Source organism: Aricia agestis, chromosome 15, assembly GCF_905147365.1.
Source record: "Aricia agestis chromosome 15, ilAriAges1.1, whole genome shotgun sequence".
Lineage (NCBI taxonomy): Eukaryota > Metazoa > Arthropoda > Insecta > Lepidoptera > Lycaenidae > Aricia > Aricia agestis.
Genome location: NC_056420.1, coordinates 5,439,853 through 5,462,065, shown reverse-complemented (window position 1 = coordinate 5,462,065; position 22,213 = coordinate 5,439,853). Strand labels below are relative to the sequence as shown.

At 37.2% G+C, this 22,213-nt stretch overlaps 1 protein-coding gene across 1 annotated transcript in view; it reads left to right on the top strand.

Annotated features, from left to right (window-relative positions):
• The first annotated feature begins 6,421 nt into the window (after nucleotides 1–6,421).
• LOC121734453 (pancreatic lipase-related protein 2-like) overlaps nucleotides 6,422–22,213 on the top strand; it is a 33,395-nt gene continuing 17,603 nt past the window's right edge. The window contains exons 1-2 of the mRNA XM_042125066.1: nucleotides 6,422–6,440; nucleotides 10,596–10,730. Of these exons, the coding sequence (XP_041981000.1) occupies nucleotides 6,422–6,440; nucleotides 10,596–10,730 (154 nt within the window). The remainder of the gene's footprint in view (nucleotides 6,441–10,595; nucleotides 10,731–22,213) is intronic.

Below are 22,213 nucleotides of genomic sequence, written 5' to 3'. Positions count from 1 at the left end.
TTTCGCATTTATAATATTAGTATGGATTATAAGAAGGGTATGTTCTTTACGTGGAATGGGGTCTAAAGACCCTTTATGTTATAGCCTGTATTTATACGTTCATGTCCGCAAAATGTAATTACAACTAAAAACCAGTATACCAGCTAGCATTAATATAACTTACATCAAGATTTGGGGCGAGCGGCGGACAGGGCAATTACAACAATACATCACACGTATCACTCCCATCTGTACCAGATAAGCCGGAATTAATATTCATATGTACGTGAATCATTTCTTATATCCTTATATTATGAAGATCGGTCTATGGGTAAGAGGTCGCTTATACAGGGTGTAACAAAAATAAGTGATAATACTTTAGGGTGTGTACGTGTTCCTTGTAGAGAGTTCACTGTAAAAGTAGCAGCGCTGAAAGACCAAAAAAATTTTTCACTTTTGTATGGGGAAACTCGTGACCCTTGCCCATACAAAAGTGAAAAAAATGTTTCGTCTTTCATAGCTGCTACTTTCACAGTGAACTCTCTACAAGGAACACATACACATCCTAAAGTATTATCACTTATCTTTGTTACACACTGTATTTACCGCAGTAAAAAGTGACCTATGTGTTAGTCAACTCCATAGCTACGAAGTCGAAGTTGTTTCATTTTGTTGCAGTTCTTTCGTAAATCGTATATGAAAAAGAAGATTTCAGAAATCTAGCTCGCTTTGACCATTGAAAACGAATTCTATGTGCATATTATAAAAAAAAAAAACAGCCAACAAGGTTGTTTTGCCATATTTAATCTGTACAACCTCAATATAATCGGTACGTCTTGAAACGTTTAGTAACATACATCGCGTCAATTTCATATCCACATTAACAACCCAATCATATCCATCCAAGCTCTGAAAAACGTATTTTTATATTTTTATCGTCTTCGATATAAAATAAGGTAACTCTGGAAGTATTTTAACGTCTGGCCGATATTGATATGGGCAGCGCGATCCATATTAACCACATGCTGCCGAACATTTTCATATAAAAGGCACTTACTTTATCTTTAGCAATATTTGAGGTCACTTCCGATATTTTGAGACGCTTTCAGATAATTCCCCTTTTATAATAAATTGTTAAATGATAATGGTGAATTAACTGTGTGTAGTAATAATGGTGAAAATATAAACTAAGCGACAAACTGAATAATGTACTTACTGCTGATAATAATCGAAGGGTTCCGTACCATGAAAGGGCAAAGTTAGGCCAAAACTTGTGTTTTTGTATGGGAGCGCCCCCCTTAGTTTTTTATTTTATTTCAATATTATTATTAAATATTAAAGTACACATTTAACTAAGGATTTTGTGGAAAATTCAAGTACTTAACTTACCATTACCATTATTGTATAGAGCAAAAAAGGGCAAAAAAAATCACGTTTGTTGTATGGGAGCCCCATAAATAATAATTTTGTTTTGCTTTTTAGTATTTGTTGTTATAGCCGCAACAGATATACACGATCCATGAAAATTCCAACACTCTAGCTATTACTGTTCTTGAGTTACAGCCTGGAGACATACAGACGGACAGACAACGAAGTCTTAGTAATAGAGTCCCGTTTTACCCTTTGGGTACGGAACTGCGAAAATACGAAACCGTGTCTGTAATTATCATACAGATACAACGGCTGAATCGATTTAGATGATATTTGGAAGTCCTTCAAACAGTGACGGATTAACCCTTAATCAAATTAAGCAATTGCCTAGGGCATCACGTCTGAGGGGGCCAGAGGGACCAGAAGAAAGACAAAAAACATCCGTCCTTAAGGCATCACGTCTGACCAACTGGGGGTGCCCCAGAAGAAGGACAAAAAACATTCGTCCTTAGGGCATCACGTCTCACGTCTCCTAAAACCTGTAACCTGTTTTTAGGTGGTAAGAGTTTAGAGACCGATTCTAGTTTACATACGGATATGGGGGGGGGGGGGGGGGGGTACACAGGCATAGATTGCTTAGGGCATCAAGTAGTCTTAATCCGTCACTGCCTTCAAAGGCGTAGGAGTAAGACTGGGTTTTACCGGGAAAATGTACAGTTACTACGTAATGAACGCATTTAATCACATCGAGGGACCTACCTGATTATGATAATAATATTTCCTATTTGCCGCGTGAAAAAAAATCCAAGCACACGGTTATGTTACTGTTTGTCTCTATGATATTCATGCCATTTCGCCATGGAGTGAATGATGCTGATAGATGACTCAGGTTACTCCGGTCATTTCGTCTCTGTCAGTCCCGAACACGATGCCCTCTCTCCCGGCGATCTGATATTTTTTATCGCGACTCGTATACGGCCTCATTTTAATAAAATATGTCACCGGAAAAATTGCGGAAAAGCAAGAAAAAAGGCAAACGACGTGGATTATAGGAGTCATTTTATAGTGCCCTTGTATGTGCGCAATACACAAGAACGCTGATTCTTTTGTCCTCGTGGTCTAGTAAGGCAGATAAACTATCATGATCAGGGAGAGATCAGGTGTATCGACTTTTTACGTGGTCATCCGACGCATTGTTCATCTTACTTATTGATTATCCTGCATTCTTTTAACCAAAGATTCATTCCTTAATAAGGATCCGCACCTTCGCATAGGGCCGCATGTGGCACGCGAGCCGCATTTTTGCCATAATACAGCGGTTCTCAAACTTTTTTGGTTTTGTCTCTGAATGAATTGTCTCCAAGCTGGTGTCTGATGATATCTCTAAAACAAGTTTTGTTCCGCTCGCGGATCCCCTACAGGCATATGCCTGTAGGGGTTCCGCGAGCGGTACCTTTCTCAAAGTATGCTTATGCTTTCTCAAAGTCTGCATATGCAGAGCTCTGAAAAGCACACTTTGAGAAAGGCTGCTATAGTATCTATACATACTATAAAACAAAGTCGCTTTTTTCCCTCATGTCCCTTTTTTCCCTTTAATCTTTAAAACTACGCAACGGATTTTGATGATTCTTTCAGTGTTAGATAGCCCATTTATCGAGAAAGGCTATAGGCTACATTTTATTACGCTAAAACTAATAGGAGCGAAGAAATAGAGGAAAATATGGAAAAAACTGGGAAAATTATTTGAAAGGGCTTATCTCGCGAACTACTCGAGCAATTTTTATGTTATTTGGCACAGATAAGAAGTAGACCACGTGAAGGATCATAGGCTATCGATTTTAATCATTTTTCCAGTGGCTATATATTTTAGACCCGTGCGACGCCGGGGCGGGTCGCTAGTAAGCTATAAGCTGAAGCGAAAGCAATAAATAATTCAAGCATTTCTTTTCAACGTGGAACATAATTCCATTATACGAAATGAAGGATATAACAATAATACTTAGCTTTTAATATCTGGAGGAATTGAACGTATTTTACAAGGAGTTCTCGTGGTCTGCGTCTTACGTAACCTTTATATCAAGGAAATAGAGAATACTTTTTTGAAATAAAATGTAAAATAAGTTTGAACGGTCCATAATCGTCGGCTGATGCTAATACGATAGCCCATCCCGCTACCTTAACTACTTTTTATTGCTATCAACTTTGACGTATCGGCCAACTTAAAAAACATAATGTTATTAGTAACAGGAATTTGCATTTAACCCGCCTATTGTAATAGACAATTAAAATTGGCAATTAGTATTTGTTAGTATGAGATTGAAAGAGTTATGAAACAAAAGACACAAGTCTGACAAATATAAGAGTTGTTTTGAACATACCAGATACTTTAAAAAACGAGATATCCAACGTTTTTTGTATATTTATGTTTTCAATAAGTATAGGAAATTACAAAGAAATCGGAAAATGCTGCATTTACGTATTACAGAAACAGAAAAAACTTCTGCATACTGCTTTATTATGTTGGTAGCAAATAACTAAAAAATGGTTGAAAAAGAGTAACATCGTTCTATCACTAGGCAGTTCCTAAAATAAAAACAGATAAAGTATTTTTTTTCAAACGCTCGTTTGCCCCCTTATTTCATAAAAAAAAAACCGGTCACCTGATGGAAAGCAACTTCCGTCGCCCATGGACACTCGCAGCATCAGAAGAGCTGCATGTGCGTTACCGGCCTTTTAAGAGGGAATAGGGTAATAGGGGAGGGTAGGGAAGGGAAGGGAATAGGGGAGGGTAGGAAAGGGAATAGGGTAGGGGATTGGGCCTCCGGTAAACTCACTCACTCGGCGAAACACAGCGCAAGCGCTGTTTCACGCCGGTTTTCTGTGAGAACGTGGTATTTATCCGGTCGAGCCGGCCCATTCGTGCCGAAGCATGGCTCTCCCACGTATAAAAAGATTCAAGTTTTTTTGTTAATTTATAGAAAATTAACAAAAAAACTTGCAAGTTCAACATGCCACGCAAACCCGTGTAACCATTTTTCTGTCCAATATATTTTAAAATTTATTTTCTTATTTATAGAGTTTTTAAATAAAAACTTTTTTTTCAAAAAGTTTTTTGCTTATAATTTATTTATAATAAAATTATTTTGCATAACACCTCTTTAGTTTATATAACTCTAAAGTATAGGGTGTAACAAATAAAGTTTAATATCACGAGGGCCACAAATAAAGTTCCGGCGGGCCGCATGCGGCCTCTACGCCTAGCTGTATATTATGTACTTATATAAAATCAAACACAAAAATATAATATACACTACTGAACCTATTTTTAATTAACATATATTAAATAGGTTTAAATACTCGCGCGTAATCTAGAGATACCTGAAATCATGCTTATGTGTGCGTCCTGTTTGTGGCGGTTTTGTATGAAGATGTAAGTATTTTATACTGTGCTATAGTTTTAATACTGTAGATCACACTTAGGTCTGAAGCGGTGTCGGCTTCGTATAATAAACTTAGCAACTTCACCCCATATAATTGAGTTACGCTTTGAAGCAAATGTAATTACTTAAGGGATATGCGAGAACGTTTAATATCAGATATCGATGAAATTGTTCTAAACCTCGCTAAATATATGAATACCTATATAGCTTTTACCTATGGAAGAAATTGATAGGCGAAGTCGTGAACGTAACTCCTAAGTTGTTTTAGTCGGATTATACCTCTTCAATGTCAGTCATCATCAGCCGGCTGGGTTTTACATAACGCGAACAAATTACGAAGAGCTGCCATAGAGTGGGATACTTACAAGGATCTTGGGTTGATACCCAAGTCCTAGTCATGGGACCGTGAGTTTCTTTGTATAAAATAGCTGGTGTCTATCAAGTAACATTGTACAAGGCAGCTTCTCGAAATACATACGTACTTTGATACGTGGGAGAGTCATGCCTCGGCACGAATGGGCCGGCTCGACCGGGGAAATACCACGCCAATGACATAATATGGATCTTAAAATACGTATCACGTATGCAAAGTTTCGAATTAATTAGACTACTGGAGATAGGTAAAAATCGTGTTAGAAAATATTCCGTTACATACATGCAGCTCAAGCTTATGAATGCGTGTTAAAAATCTGAATATTCTGGCGAGTCATCGCCTGATTGGGTAAGTTATTACATTTGGGTGCAGTACACCATAATTTCCCCGGTACGGGTTAACCCTTTGACCCTTTTACCCGATATTTAAATTATGTGGTTTTCTTTTGAGGTTATGATACATCATGAATCAGCATATTTGAATCATATTATCAGTCAACATATTTTATACCTGACTATGGCGAAGTTAAATGCTTAAATCACTTCCTTTTTCTTGTAAAATAGTAATAAGTATAAGAGCTTACGGCACAGACTCGCAGACAACCAGCATAGCTGAGTGATTAAGGGCCTGTTTCACCATCCTGATAAAGTGCCGGATAGGCTATCCACAACTTTTTTGACAGATTCTCCATACTTTATCTTTCAAGTTAAGTGCTGGATCCGGAACTTATCAGGAAGTAGTGAAACAGGCCCTTAGTATCTTGTGATATCAATAGAACAGACAAAAATTGCTATCAGCAGGATTACTGCAAAGTGCAATGTTTTCACGCTAGAGGGAGTACCAGCATAATAATATACAGCAAAGAAAAAGTTTTGTTCGACGTTTGACGTTTCTGTCAATATCCTCGTAATTATAATGTAGATGTCGCAGCCAACTGGTTTAAATAGCCATTCAATCAAACAGCTAGCCCTTTGACTGAACAACGCCATTCAATCACACGTCTAGCTTTTTAATTGAACTGCAGCTGATTCAAAAGCCGCCGTTTGATTGAATTAGTTCAGTGCTCACCACCGCGGCGCTAGGTGCGTTTTGTTTACAATATGGCGTCAACTAACCGGTGTTGTGGTTGTATTAAGAATATATTTTTTATATATTTATTAAATATACGTTACAAGTATTATTAAAGAGACAGAAATTATGTAAGCACATACGAGTGAATCAAAATTTAAACTAATATTTGAATAGAAATTACGGGATTATGAAATGCATCAAACAAGGTAATTTATTGCAATTGTGTTCAAAATGAGTTAGAATACAATTAATCTGCTTGTTATCTTTACGCTTGTGTAATAATAACACTAATGACTATGCTAATGGTCGCCATAGTTAATTAACCATTTAACCAGTAGGCCAAGCGTCATCTAGCTGTAGTGTTGAACGTTGCAGTCAACAAGTCGGCGAAACGACGTATAGCCGTGTGACTGAATGGCGTTGTTCAGTCAAAGGGCTATTATAGTTAAGATGCTGGTAGCGGCAGCTTTCCGCAAAAAATAGCCTATGTCCCTTCACGTGATCTATTCTTCATGTGTGCCAAAAAACATAAAAATTGCTCCAGTAGTTCTTAAGATAATTTAAAGCAATTTCAATATTCCCCGTTTTTTCCACATTTTCCTCTGTTTCTACGCTCCAATTATAATATTATAGTACCTCTATAGATTAAAAAAGTCTCATGATTATGAAATTTTAGATTGCCAGCCGATGACTAACATCGAATAAATTGGTTCATAGGCAGATGAAGGCCGTCGTTTGGTTGGGTTATGTCAATTCAATGTTAGGCGCGATCTGTCGGCTAGGTTTGACATAACGCGCGTTGGTCCGGCTATGAATCAACTTCTCTGATAGTACAACATATTTGCTGTCAAGCGCCTGTAGCACAGCATTGTCGTAAGACACATTAATTAATCACTCTTATCTTTTCTCGTTTTAAATCCGAGGCACGGACGATCGAATAAAGGTTGATTCATATGGATTTGACAGATTCGCAAGACGTCTCACGAAATTGAAATCTGTCAAATCCATACAAATTTATGCCGCGCCGCGCCTCGCCTCGTCGTCGTCGTCGTCTGAATTGACCCTAAGCGTGAAATGCGGTGACACCGCGGCCACACGAAAACAGGAAACACTAAATTTCATCGTCTATTTGTTCGCCGACCACGGACCAACTATTCCACTCCACGGGTTACGAATGACGGTTGCGTAAATTATTACGCTATTTACAAAAGACGCTTTGTTTCGCGTTGATATTCGGACATTCAAATTTATGTTCATTCTTTTAAACCCACTTCAATAAACGTGGAGGTTCTATGACAAACTTTATATTTTTACGCAAAAAAAATAATGACCGAGTTCTCAAACATGGTTTAAAGTTCCAATGGAGCGTTGATTGGACTTATAAGTTCCAGTGCCGAATTTCTATTTTTTATGAGAGTAGGCCACTTTATTTCAGCCTGTACGCGTAATCTGTAGGGCCTCTATGGACGCTGCCGTGGCCTATAATGGCCTATTTATAAATCCGGAGCTGCCAAGTTCTATTTGAATTAAAAACTTGAAAACCAACCAAGCGAGCTGGTGTGCCGTTTAGGCTAAGTACACCGTAGTTGTTAGCTGAGGCAAAATCTATACATGTAATAAAATCGTAGGAAAGTCAATTTTGTACATTGAATATTAAAAAAAAATAATACTTAGGATATGGAAGCCAAAAATATAGTTTTTTTTAGAATTTTTGTCTGTTTGTCGTTTATCTGTTTGTCTGTATGTATGCCCCCCAACTCCCCCCCCCCCCCATGAATCTGTTGCTTATAAAATATTATATGTTATATATTATTTTAATCCAGTTATCGAAGCAAGCGTTACCATTGCTAATTATTTCTATATTTGCATTCCAAGGCATTCCAGTGACTTACTGCTTTGCTTTGAAATAATGTAACCCGTGCAATATATAATACTAGCGACCAGCGCCGGTGTAGCACGGGTATAAAATATATAGCCACTGAAAAAATGATTAAAACCGATAGCCTATGATCCTTCACGTGGTCTACTTCTTATCTGTGCCAAATAACATGAAAATTGCTCCAGTAGTTCGCGAGATAAGCACTTTCAAATAATTTCCCAAGTTTTTCCACATTTTCCTATTAGTCTCAGCGTGATACGCCTTCCTCAATAAATGGGCTATCTAACACTGAAAGAATTTTTCAAATCGGTCCAGTAGTTCCTGAGATTAGCGCGTTCAAGTTAGCCCTTTCAAATAATTTTCCCCGTTTTTATCCACATTTTCCTCTATTTCTTCGCTCCTATTAGTCTTAGCGTGATAAAATATAGCCTAGTCTTCGTCGATAAATTTGCTATCTAACACTGACAGAATCATCAAAATCCGTTGCGTAGTTTTAAAGATTAAAGGGAACAAAGGGACATAATGCAAAAAAAGCGACTTTTTTATAATATGTAATAGATGTCGTAGTCATCTGGTTTAATCTGCGATTCGATTGAATGAATAGCCCATTCATTGAATGACACTATTCAATTGAATGACTAAAGGACAATTCGTCATAACGTTGACTGTGACGTTTTGACTAAATATCATATTATAGTGAAGTCGTTAAATGAGATGCTATATTGTTTAAAGTAGCTGTTAACGGGGTAGCAATAGGTGTTATCGAAGCTGTCTAATGATATTATTTTATTACAAATGAAGCACAATATAAAAGTAAACATAATAGACAAATATCACCAGTGCTGTCAGCTGTGCGAGCTGTTTGACGCCATTTTGTTTTAGTGACTATTAGCGCCGCCGCGCCGTAGGAAAAAAGTGAAATACGTTCAATTACCTGACTGATTTCATGTCCGCTATCTTCAAAGGGCTATATGTATAATATTACAAATCGCCAACTAGTTGGACGTTGAGTGATAATTGTTCAATCGACGTTCGGCCGAGTCATTCAATTGAATGGTGTCATTCAATGAATGCGCTATTCATTCAATCGAATCGTAGATTGAACCAGATGACTGCGACATATACAATTTTAATATTATAGTTACTCGTCAGAAAATTTTGATAGCATTGTGGAGATTATTATTTATTGGTCTTCTACACCACTATTAGTAGGTACACTGAAATATCTAAGTAAATACCCTCATGAATCACTGCATAATATTCAACATTAGTTTTACAACTTCTTTATTACTGTGTATGAACGTTTCACAAACAACTATTAATTTCGCATTGAACGAGAACCGCTGTATTCCGTTCAAAATTATTTTGCCGCTGCGTAATATGATAAAAGACCTTATGTCCATAACATAAAGGTTATATAGTTAAATAACTTTGAACTGGCTGTAGAACTTGGACACGGAACTCGCAACTTTGATACACGACTTTGCGCCTTCACATCTTGAGATTTTCAAAGTTTGTGAACGCTTTTATAATTTTTTAAAAATGCTGACGCCCGGCTTAGAAATGATGTCCTAAGTTCTAGAATATTTTAAAAGTACCCGATGCTTTTATACTTATGATAATTTTATGATACTCTGAATTTATTATGAACCTTTTTAAAGTCAGAGCCACTCACTTGGCTTCGGAATAAATACGTAGGTACATGTACTATCAGCGTAGTTGATTCCTAGGCGGATGGGGGACCTATGTAGTTTGGTCGCGACTCGCGGTACGTCAAACCCAGCCGACAGATCACAATTAACATTGAATTGACATGATCAAATGACGTTGGTCTGTCAACTGCCTAGGAATCAATTTCCTCGATGGTACTTGAAGTCAAGTGTACTTGACATTTCTAAAAAGACCTTATTAACCGTTGTTTTACAAAATAGTTCCTATACTTATCTAATTTTATTTTATAAAAATCAATATTTCCATTGAAAAGCTCTCTTATTTTAGTGTAGCTGGATATAAACTTTGATTATCTTTCACAGTTGAGATGCGCACAGAGACTGAAAGCATAGATGCTGAAAGTCTCCCGTATAAAAACTCTTAGACCGGGAGATGGTGACACAAAATTCTTGGTCATTTGTACCAGTATGGCGGTTCTTCAGGGGTCTAATTTTACGTAAAGGCAAAAAGGAAAATTATGGTCATAGGGCTCGCACTGGCGGCCCAAACGCGTGGGCGTTTATAGAACGCGTCTGATAAATAACGAGTGTCCAACGATTTGTTTTACAAAAATGCTTGTATTTTTAGATAGTCGAACAAAAAGAAGTAGGCGGTATGTTCGCGCCAAACTTTAGCGCGACGAATGTGGCAGTTGGCAACACTGCGCATGAGTCGCTGTCAGATGTCATACGTCAATCCCTTTGACAAGTGACACAGTACGACACAATCCATTACCGGCGCGCGATCGTTAAATACGAAAATCTTTGGCTAGCCGTCCCCGTGAATCGTGATTATCAGCCCAGTGAATTCAGTGATTATTATAGACTAAAGACAAAGGTGACAGTGTCGTGTGACCACATCAGCGCATCTCAGCCCATCTACTTAGCTCAGCTACCTCAACCACCAGGTAACCCCAATTTCCTTTCTGCCCACCGTTGTAGGGGTCCTCGACCCTACACGTTAGTTTAATGCGATACTTCTCGGGTGTGACCTACAGCCCGCCATACGGAAGCGAATACAAAAATAATTCAACCATTTGTACCAGGCTAATTTTTGCATAGCTAATCATCGTCGAGTAGCCATTCACGAAAATCACCTTGCCATACTTTTCCGACAGTTCCCAATGGCCGCCATACCACTGCAAAGAGTGTTTTTTTTTTCGCCAAACGATTTGTAACAGTATTGCATTTGAATTTTTGGAAAGTACCTACTTGACATTATTATTTTTAACAAAAATTTTTTTTTTTTTTAATTTTATTAAGGACTTAAAACCGACTTCCAAGGTAAAAACAATAATAACATCCTTATAATATGAACTAAAAAGTATTAAATAGTTTTTCTTATGTAATAGTGCCTTTTTTCCGAATTCGGCTAAACCTCAACTATTTCTGTACTCAATCTTCATCATTTTGAAGTCGGTACCAGATAGCTGATTACTCTAGCCCCTGGTGTATCCTCTTAATGTATTTTCTACTCATTGCATGCAATCGTATTTCCAAATACGGAAAACAAATTCGGAAAACGTGCCAATCCTAATCACGCCCCTATTTTTGTTATGACTTATGACTCATGTGCTATGGAAATCTGACGTGTGAATGTTTTTCTTAACGCTCACGCTTCATATCAAATTCGTTTTGCAAATATTCGATAAAAAGATGTATTTCGTTCGTCGCGAGCCCAAAAGGCGTGCCCTTTTTAATCGGCTTCATAAAGGGAGGAGATTATATTATGTTCAGATTCTTGGTCAGTATGGTGATTCGCGGTTCTTCAGGGGTCTAATTACGTAAAGGCAAAAAGTCACATTTTTAACCGACTTCCAAAAAATGAGGAGGTTATATATTCGGCTGTGGATATTTTTTTTTGTATGTTCGACCACTACTCCGCCGTTTGTGAACCGATTTTCAAAATTTTTGTTTTGTTATATTAGGTTTTACTCCAATTTGGTCCCATTTTCACAAAAGTGGTGATCTGATGATGGGATCCATGAGTAATCGAGGGAAGTCCTCAAAATTTATATGAAAAAATATGGTGATTTTGGTTTTATGAGAAGCATCTAAAGCATATTATGCTACCAAAACGCAAGATTTTGCACCAAGGTATAAATAAAAAACAAATAACGAATGAATGAAAATGAACTGTCAAATCCCTAGTAAAAGTCGATAATAGACGCCATATTTGACGATAACCTTAACCTTAACTACGTTTGGTGCAACCCACCCTTAGTAACTTAGAGTGAGTTGCACGGTGCACCACAGGCATCGTTGCAGTTACTTTTAGCAATAACTATAACAATAATAACAAAACAAATGTCCAAGTGACATTGAAGTTAAAGTTAATGGGGATGGGAGAAATCCAATGGGACTGATGACCGATAGTGACTGGCGAGAGATCAGCGGGGCTAAAATGGTCACATTTAGCAATTCCTCTCAATCAATTCAGCAAATGCATTGTCAAAACTGTCAAACTGACAAATGTCAAATCAATACAAAAATACAGAAATGAATTGCAAGCAGAGTTGCATTTTGCGATTTTAGAAAAATGAATCATATTATGATTCATATCATGATTCTTCAAAGCGACCATTTTAGCCCCGCAGATGCAGCATCTACTTTTTACATGCCCATCCGGCGCTTGGACCATCTTTCTTATCAGACTGTTAGGTGATCAGCCAAAATTGTAGGACAATTTTGGCCAAACGTGAAAAAGAAAAAAAATATTAAGTATGTACCAAACTAAATCGAAATCGGTCTACGAGACGGTTAACTCGTGTAAAAAATGTGAATATTAGTAAAGTAATATTGGTACAATATTTACCTACACAATGATTCTGCTTTTGCTTACCTACATATTATTGTAATAAAACGCTCATCACTTACATAAGATGTAAGCTCAATAAATACCTCGTCGTACCTCTAAATATTGTGCTATTTGTTTTTTATATATTTTCCTTTTCATAACAATTTATTTATTTATTTAGTTATTAGATAGTCAACTGAATAAATAGTCAACTGAATAATAAAATTATTTATAACCAGAATATTTCCAAACTATTTTTGTGATGGTTACTAGCAAAAAAAACCTTTGACTCATTCAAAGTTTCTGACTTCTGTACTCCCGACTCGATTGGAGCAGTGGAAAATTTAAAAATGGAATTTTTCCAATTTTTCTGCAACGCTGCCCGCGCGAATAAAGAAAAAACACTGCAAACACGAGAACGGTTTTAAAAATCCAAATCGACCGGAAAATCTTCGTAAATGCGCCATTCAATTATTTTCAACAACGTATGCTCACGTCAAAGGTGTTCGAAATTCAAAGCGCTGATATATGAAACGTCATTTGCCGAAACTCGTGACGCAGATGCGATTCGTCACAGGCCGGTGCATAGCGAAAATGAAAACGTCAAAAAGCGACACATAGTCGTGTTTTCTGCGAAAGGCTGTCGCAGGAAATTTCGGCATTTTGTTGGATTTTACATTGCATGAACTCCTGTAGACCGCAGTAAACAAATTCAGGTAACGTAATCGAATGTTAACGAATACCAAAATACTATGTGAAAATGTAACTTGTAATAAATTCTTAAAACAAAATGAAACAAATGGTCGCATTGAGTAATAACTTAACTTTAATTTAATGAGGAGTTTAAAACTGAACTGACTATGGCGTCTATTATCGACTTTTACTAGGGATTTGATAGTTCATTTGACATCTTATTAAGGTTAAAGTTATTATAGTCAAATTAAGTTGGTGCAACCCACCCTTAGGAACTGTACGTCACCGGTCAAAATATAGCCCAATATCAATATAACAAAGATACGTAAGATATTATGATAATAAAAGTGTGTTTTTACAGGATTAGAACCCTCCGTCACCATGGTGATCACAAGTGGACAAACACGCAGGTGTGAACTTGACGTATTTTCGCAGTAAAAATGTCGGAGATTATCCGGGCTGAATACGGAGGTTGTTCGGAGAGATTACGTTCCAACAATCCGTCAGCGTTTGGAACAGGATACACCGGGTTGATTGCGCCAGTTTTGAGACAGATTTTTGCTGTATGATGTGTATATTGAAACTACGTTTTTATTAAATAACTAGCTGTTTATTCCGCGTGACAAATAAAAAAAGTAAAATATATCCACCGCCTTTTTGGGAGTCGGTTAAAAAGTAGCCTAAGTTACTCCTTACAACATCACCTATGTGCCAAAAAAAAATCCGTCGAAATCACTCCAGCCATTTCAGAGATTAGCTGGAACAAACAGACAGACAGACAGACATAAGTACAGACAAAAATTAAAAAAAAAATGATATTTTGGCGTATGTATCGTAAATAATTTATTCATAAGCATGTAGTAAAAAACGGTTTATTTGGGAAATCAACACCTTTATTTTAAATTATTACTAGGGGCTTCAAAATATTATATAATATTTCGACACAATTGATATACTTATGTATTCCGGTGGCCCAATCTACATTATTTGTATCAAGTTATATGTAGATCTAGCACTTTCCAATCACTAAGAAATAGATTAATTGCTGCAATTAGAGTGGTTTGCACCAGAAGGCATTGTAATAGTTAAGGTTAAGGTTATCGTCAAATATTATGGCGTCCATTATGGACTTTTACTAGGGATTTGACAGTTCATTTGACATTTTGTTATGGTTAAAGTTATAGTTATAGTTAAAGTAAGTTGGTGCAACCCACCCTTAGAGACAAACATTAATTACTTAACTGTAATTAAATGAAGATAGGTAAGCCATACATTATCTGTCAAGTTCTTCGTTAAATTGAAGTTTTATCCTTATTATGTCTCTATGTACGACCGTAACACAAAATAGATATTATCCAATGCTTAAAAAGTTTTGTTAAATGAAAAGACAGTATTAAGACAGAGTAATTTTCATTCTATCTTAAGGCCATCCCCCGAGCAAACGACTTTGACCATACATAATATTTTGACGCGTTGCCGAGATCGTACAAAAATCCTTTTTTTTTTACTTATCTTAGTTCAAAATTGACCTAAAAAATTCAAACGTCCAATATGTAGATAATGAAATTGTCGATCTATTAGGGAGATACTGATTAATGTATGCTTGAATTTAAATAAATTGGTATTACTTTGGAGGCTGATATCATGAGTATAATAAACAAAAATAGGAAATTAATAACTATGAAATGAACGTTCATAATATACTGAAGATTATTGCTGTATTTTTATTATAATTTTGTAGCTTTCAAATTATGAGTTAATAAGGCTCTAAAAACGGTAAGTATATTACGGCATCTCCGTAGGGGAGGGTCGACTGTCGTTTTCATGTGAGCGCCTACCCTCAACACGTTATGTTTGGTACATTCGTTTAATTGTTTACCTGGCAAACAATCGGCAGCTTTTTGAGGAGTTCATCATTGTTACAGTACAATACTGTTATTTTAGGAAATTTTTGGCTAAAGGAAGTGTTTGGTCAACCTTGTTTGTAGAATCTGTTTCAATTTGCTGAATTGTTTATTTTCCTTAAGTATTCTGGAGATGATGCCACTTTATTGATGTGATTTTTACTTTATTGATTAACCTAAAAAAATGCTCGTAGGTTTAATCTTAGTGTAAAATACAAGAAGAACTATCCTTTACTTCAAAACCTCATTGATGAAAAGCAAAATTTTTTATGAATTATGTGCCTTGTTATTTTGACTTTCAGTGAAATTACAAAGGTATTTTTAGATATCAATGAGAAAAGTAACCATTTTTTAAGCTAATTATCTCTCTGAAGTTTGTAGTAAACTATTGGTGCCAGCTAAAGACATCAAATCCTTCAATCAAACATTAAATCTTGGAGATGTTGACGTCCTAAGATGAACGAAGATCATCTTCGAACATGCTTGGTCCGCACACAATGGGTCGGCGGTCCGGATGCGGACCGCAGTCCACCATTTGGTGACCCCTGCATTAGAATATTTACGCAGAATAACCTCAACTTGCATTTATTAGGCTACTTTGCATTCCTTGCAGACTTTCGACTCCATAGAGCTCATTTCTGAATCTCTTTCTTTCTCTATTTCTATCTCTCTCTGTTCCTTTAGTTAGAGTGAAATATCCCATGTAATGCAATAAGATAGTGGAACAACTCGTTAGCGAAAAAGTCTCGAAACTTCGTTGTCACGTGCCGGCTTATTGATCACGCAGTTGGAGAATTTTCAGAAAATATAGTGTGGGATCGAGAAAATATAAAAGAGGTGTAAGGATTTTCCTTGGCGACATCTGGTGGAAAATAAAATTGAGTTGTGTACCATCGATTAGAAATATCCGATAAAGACTATATAATTAGGCCCTGTTTCACTACTTTCTGATAAAGTGTCTAATAGGCTATAATTCACAACTTTTTTGACAGATTCTCCATAATTGATCTGTCAAATTAATTGGTGGATAGTCTTATCAGGAAGTGGTGAAACAGGCCCTTATTATTCTAATTTTTACGTACTAAGCTCATACTATCTCTATATTTGTGTAAGTAAAATTGTAATGGCAATTCCAGTGATGTAATAATAACCCACACCGGTTTCGGTGACGGTGGCCGGTTTCATTGAAACCAGGCCAGTTGGACAGGAGTAGTTTTATAATGCCCAAGTGTGTGCGCAGTACACAAGAGCACTCTCTATTTTTTTACTATCATAACCCAGTGGGACGGAATATCGACACGACTGGCGAGTGATCAGGCGCAGGACCGACTTTTACATGCCCATCCGATGCATGGATCATCTTGTCAGACAATCAGGTGAACAGCCTGTATTGTCCTAACCAAACTTGGAAATAACATGTTTCCAACGCGGGAATCGAACCCACGACCTCCGAGTCAAGAGCCACGCTCTAAGCCACTGGACCATGGAGGGGTCTAGCGAATGAGCGGTTTGGACTCTACACCGCGAAATCAAAAGCTATTGTACGTAACGACTTACTTAAATAGTGGCGCTGTCGCGTTTCATTTAAGTCTTAATAATAATAATGAAGATCTATATTATTGTCAGTCAAATTTTTTTTTTTTAAATACCACGTCATTGAGTGCGGCAGTAACATTCAACTATAGTCGGCTGGTTTTATCGCTCAAGCGCTGAGCAGCGTGCTCGACTATAAAACGCTACTACTACCCCCATAAGCTATGTTCACACTATGCGCTTTCATCTTCAATTTTCGTCATCTTCTTTCATTCAACTTTCATTTTGGCGCATTCAATAATTGAATGCTTCAACCACAGCTTCAACGAATGCAACGCCAACTGTCATTTTTAATAACAAAGCGAAGGTTTTGGATACGGTCAGAGGGCAGGCGTCGCGGGCATGCCTCACGTTCGCTGTTGACTGCGCTAAAACGCATGGCCTTGACTAACAGAAAAAGGCACAGCGTGGACAAAGCTTATACATCTCCGAACACGCGCGCTCCAGCAGCGCTGCCGAAACGCTTAGCGATAAAACCAGCCTAAATAGCTATAGGTCTACCAGAATCTGATGACAAATTTTGATGGCAGAGTTTCAAAAAATATCCTTGATCATTGGATTGTTTATCACCTTCGTGCGGGACTAAAAGAGACGGTTTTTTATATGGTGCGTTAACGGGCCGATTAGCCTTATACTTAAACTCTCCGCCGCTGCGGTATAAGGCTTATTGGCCTGGTAAGGTATCGACTAATATAAATGACTGTAACTATGCGAAAACTTAAAAATTTAGAAATCCACCAATCAATATCGATCGTAGAAGAGTTAGTGTTCATGGTGCTGGCTTCGCCCTGGATTCCTACTATTCACTTGAGAGATACATGCAAAAATATATGTAAGGTCTTATAACCCGATACCGCACTGAATTATAGGTTTATTTAAGGGAGATTTAGTGATGGGAAATAATGTTATCGACATATTATTTTTAATATCATTTATAAGAAGAAAAAATAAGATATTTTTTGTTTTGAAAAAATAATAGGCCAGTAAGGATTTGGCTGTGACTTATTATTTTTTATGTAATTTTTCGAATAATTTATATCAGAACGTTCACTTTCATGATTTCATCCTTGCCGAAACGATTATTTAAGCATTTTTCTACAGTGTTTATTTGGCCTAGGCATTATTAATGATTTAACACCAATAACAAAATCTCAAAACGTAAACAAACGACTATGTAAATGCACTATCGTACCGCTCCCGCTAATTACGTCACAACACTAATATAAAGTAAGCAATCCAATTACCTACACCAGTGCGGGAAGGGGTGTAATGACCCTGTGATCTCTGACGGGCCTTTCGGCCCGTTACCCGCAAGGAATGGAAAAAAATGTCAATCAGTGCGTTATCGGGTCGAAAGACCTTAGCACGATTTTAATGCTTTATCGAGTAGCCCTTAAACTCCTAAACTCAAACCTATACTTGTCTCCTTTTAACATACAAAAATACTCATTATACAGCCCCCGCATCAGGGGACGTTCGCCGTTTCTCGCCTCCGCACAGAGCGGAGTACATGCATCGGGCGTTTAAGCCTTATAACGCAGCGAACGTGTTATACTTGTATATTTCACACACAGAATAATCCGCTATAAGGAAAAAAAGGATCAAAATGATTTATTCCAATTACCCCGGTATTGCTAGATTCAATTTATTTTCTCACTTTTTGTCATCAGATTCTGGTAGACCTACAGTCCAAATAGCTACCTTCAGTACTCGTAGGTTATCCGATAAATCAGTATTTCACAATGATGCAACCAAACTCGGCCGATTTGCATAAAGCTTCGTGGACAACGTTTCGGCGTAGGACTCATTAGCATAACTGCTCAATTATTTTGTGCGGAATAGTCGCTTACATACACATTTTAGTCGGAGTATTGACTCTGCGGTTCACAATGTCGGCTTATTATTTTATGTAGAGGATTTTACATCAGTTTTTCAGAATTTAAGATGTTAATTTAAGATGTTTTGAAGGCGGGTTCAAACAGTTTCTTAGTTCTAATTCAATCGAATCAATTAAAATAGAATCAGTGACTTTGCAATTACCTAATTACTAATTAGTATCTATGCCAGGGGTCACCAAATGGCGGACCGCGGTCCGTATCCGGACCGCCGACCCATTGTGTGCGGACCACCGACCAAGCATTTTCGAAGATGAACTTCGTTTAAGGGGGCGACTAAGCCTAAAGTGTCGATTTTATAATTCATTTTTATACTTGAAAATAAGCCCCGAATTGTTTCATTTTCTAAAATTAGATACTACATTATATTTCCGAGAATTCGATCTGAGCAAAAACACGATATCTTAAAATTTTCTCGATAGAAAAATCACAAAGATGCATCAAATTTTCACGAATTTTTCATTTTTTGCCATAACCGTGCATTGAACTAAGTTAATATTTTAACACATTGTATAAAATTCTATCATTGAGAGATCGACCTAGCGGATTTTTGAAATGTTGTATATTTATCGAGTTATTGAGAAAAAACTAATTTGGTGATGATTCCGCGCCGTCCTTTTTCACCTGGCATATGAAAGACGGACGTGAGTGTGAAGAGAGAAGGACGATGTTTGATTTTTTGGGTTAGTCGCCCTCTTAAGTGGAGTTTGGAGTGAAATTGGTGCAAGCTATTGACAAGCTTGCATCAATTTTACCTCAAACTTCTAACAGATAATTAGCAACAAAAATAGTCACTTCATATGTAAACACACACAATGATATGTAAATAAATACCTTTGTAATTTTCGTAATTAACTTTTGTTTAAAAAATATTTTTTTATAAAACGTGTGGACTGTGGACCAACGAAACTAATTGGTGACATCTAACGCTACTAACTATTACTATTATAGATATAGTTTACTGCATATTGCCTTCAACTAAAAACTTCGTAGCTGAAATTCCGGTATCGCGCAATTTCATTCCGTAAAAAAAACTATAAAAAATTCAATATTCATCAAAATTGATCCAGTGGTTCGAGCAAGGAGAGGAAATAAACAGCTGATGGACTTTCGGATATTTTGTGATTAAAAAGTAATAATAATTATAGCTCCCACACCGGTTTCGGTGACGGTAGCCGGTTTCATTGAAACCAGGCCAGCTACGCAGGAGTAATTTTATAGTGCCCAAGTGTGTGCGCAGTACACAAGAGTACTCTGTATTCCTTTACTCTCATAACCCAGTGGAACGAAAGGCCGATACGACCGGCGAGAGATCAGGCGCAGGACCGACTTTTTATATGCCCATCCGACGCATGGATCATCTTACTTGTCAGACAATCAGGTGATCAGCCTTCATTGTCATAACCAAACTTGGAAATAACATGTTTCCAACGCGGGAATCGAACCCACGACCTCCTAGTCAAGAGCCGCGCTCTATACCACTAGACCACGGAGGCGTTGCTTTTTTAAATAAATTATTTAAAAAATTTAGATTCAAATAAAGAAAAGCTAGTTCATCCAACTCACATAGCACAAAGTAACTAGTACATAATGACTATAGTTTGTTAAGTGCTACTTAGATCTATCTCAGTATAAAGTTACGTTAATTATACTCTAATAAGTTACGTTTCATTGTTACTCTACAAGTGCCACGGTATCACATACAACAGTAAGTGTCTGTCCTTTGAAATTGCTGATACGAAGCTTCCTAGCATAAATTGAGATGTTCCCAAAACGTTTTACCGAAGACATGTTAAGTAGACGAGGCGTAACTAGGCTAAAAGTGTCCGCATTTTCAGTGCCCTAATAAAACTCGAGTTTTCTATTTGATAGTGTCTTGCACACTAAAATGTGACATGAACACTAGACATGAATACACGTGGGAGAGCCATGCTTCGGCACAAATGGGCCGGCTCGACCGGAGAAATACCACGTTCTCACAGAAAACCGGCGTGAAACAACGCTAGCGCTGTGTTTCGCCGAGTAAGTGAGTTTACCGGAGGCCCAATCACCTACCCTATCCCCTTCCCTACCCTCCCCTATTCCCTTCCCATCCCTACCCTCCCCTATTACCCTATTCCCTCTTAAAAGGCCGGCAACGCACCTGCAGCTCTTCTGATGCTGCGAGTGTCCATGGGCGACGGAAGTTTCTTTCCATCAGGTGACCCGTTTGCTCGTTTGCCCACTTATGTCATAAAAAAAAAAAAAAAAGATGTATTTAGCATCCTTGTTTCGCAGTAATTTGCTGCACTAGAAACGGCACCCGGGTGCCGCATAACAATTTAATATATATTGTGTCTGCGATTCCCACGATCGAGGTATTAAGGACGGTGAAGAGGACTTTCAAAATAAAAGCGCTTAGAGTTGCTTGAATAATTGATTTTATACAGAATGTAACAAAACTTAGTGATAATACTTTAGAGTTTAGGGTGTGTATGTGTTCTTCGTAGAGAGTTCACTGTGAAAGTAGCAGCGCTGAAATACCATTTTTTCACTTTTGTATGGGAAAACTCGTGACGCTGGGTGACGCTTGCCCTTTTTGTAGTAGTTAATTTTATAATATTATAGTCGAACTGTATACTTATATTATGATGTATTGTGTGATGCTAAAAATAAATCCATTCTTATTCTTATTATTCTAATTCTTATTTTAAGTGATAAAAAAATTTGGTGTTTCATCGCTGCTGCTTTCACAAGCAACTCACTACAAGGAACACATATACACCACAGTTTTATTACATAGTCTTGTTAAACCTTTTATAGAGGTTTTTCAGTGATTTAGGGCCTGTTTCACCACTTCCTGATAAGTGACTAATAGGCTATCCACCAATTAACTTGACAGATCAAGGACAGAGAAACTGTCAAAAAAGTTGTGAATAGCCTATTCGGACCTTTATCAGAAAGTGGTGGAACAGACCCTAAGTTTAATTAATTACTTATGTGAAGTAAAATTTTGGCCCCAACGACAAATCCTTGCGTATAATATGTCTCTGGGTGTTCCCGTGTTTGCTAAGAAAACACCTACAGTAACTGTTTACGGTGGAAGGCAATTTTCATAATGCCCCAACACCGCTTCGTGTAAGTCTTACGAGCCATTTTTGCTTGAATTTAAATTCTCACGCTCTTGGAACTTGCTACGTGAAATCTATTTTACGTAAATATAAAATTAAATCTTATTACTTTAAAGGGCAAAGTGTGGATTGTCTCTATGATGATTATTATATCTCAGTCACTTTTCAAGACTACGGCGAAGCCAAAATGAAAGGATTTTTGCTGTCTGTATGTATGTTTGCATGTGTCTTTGTAGCAGTCCGATTTTAACAAATCAAGTGTCGATAGATTATTATTATTATTAGCAATGATGCTGGTGACATAGGCAATAATAAATAAAAAAAATAATTTAGGTACTATATAAAATATAAACCATTTAGTCTCAGCTATGTAATTTTACCAATTTGGTGACTACATGT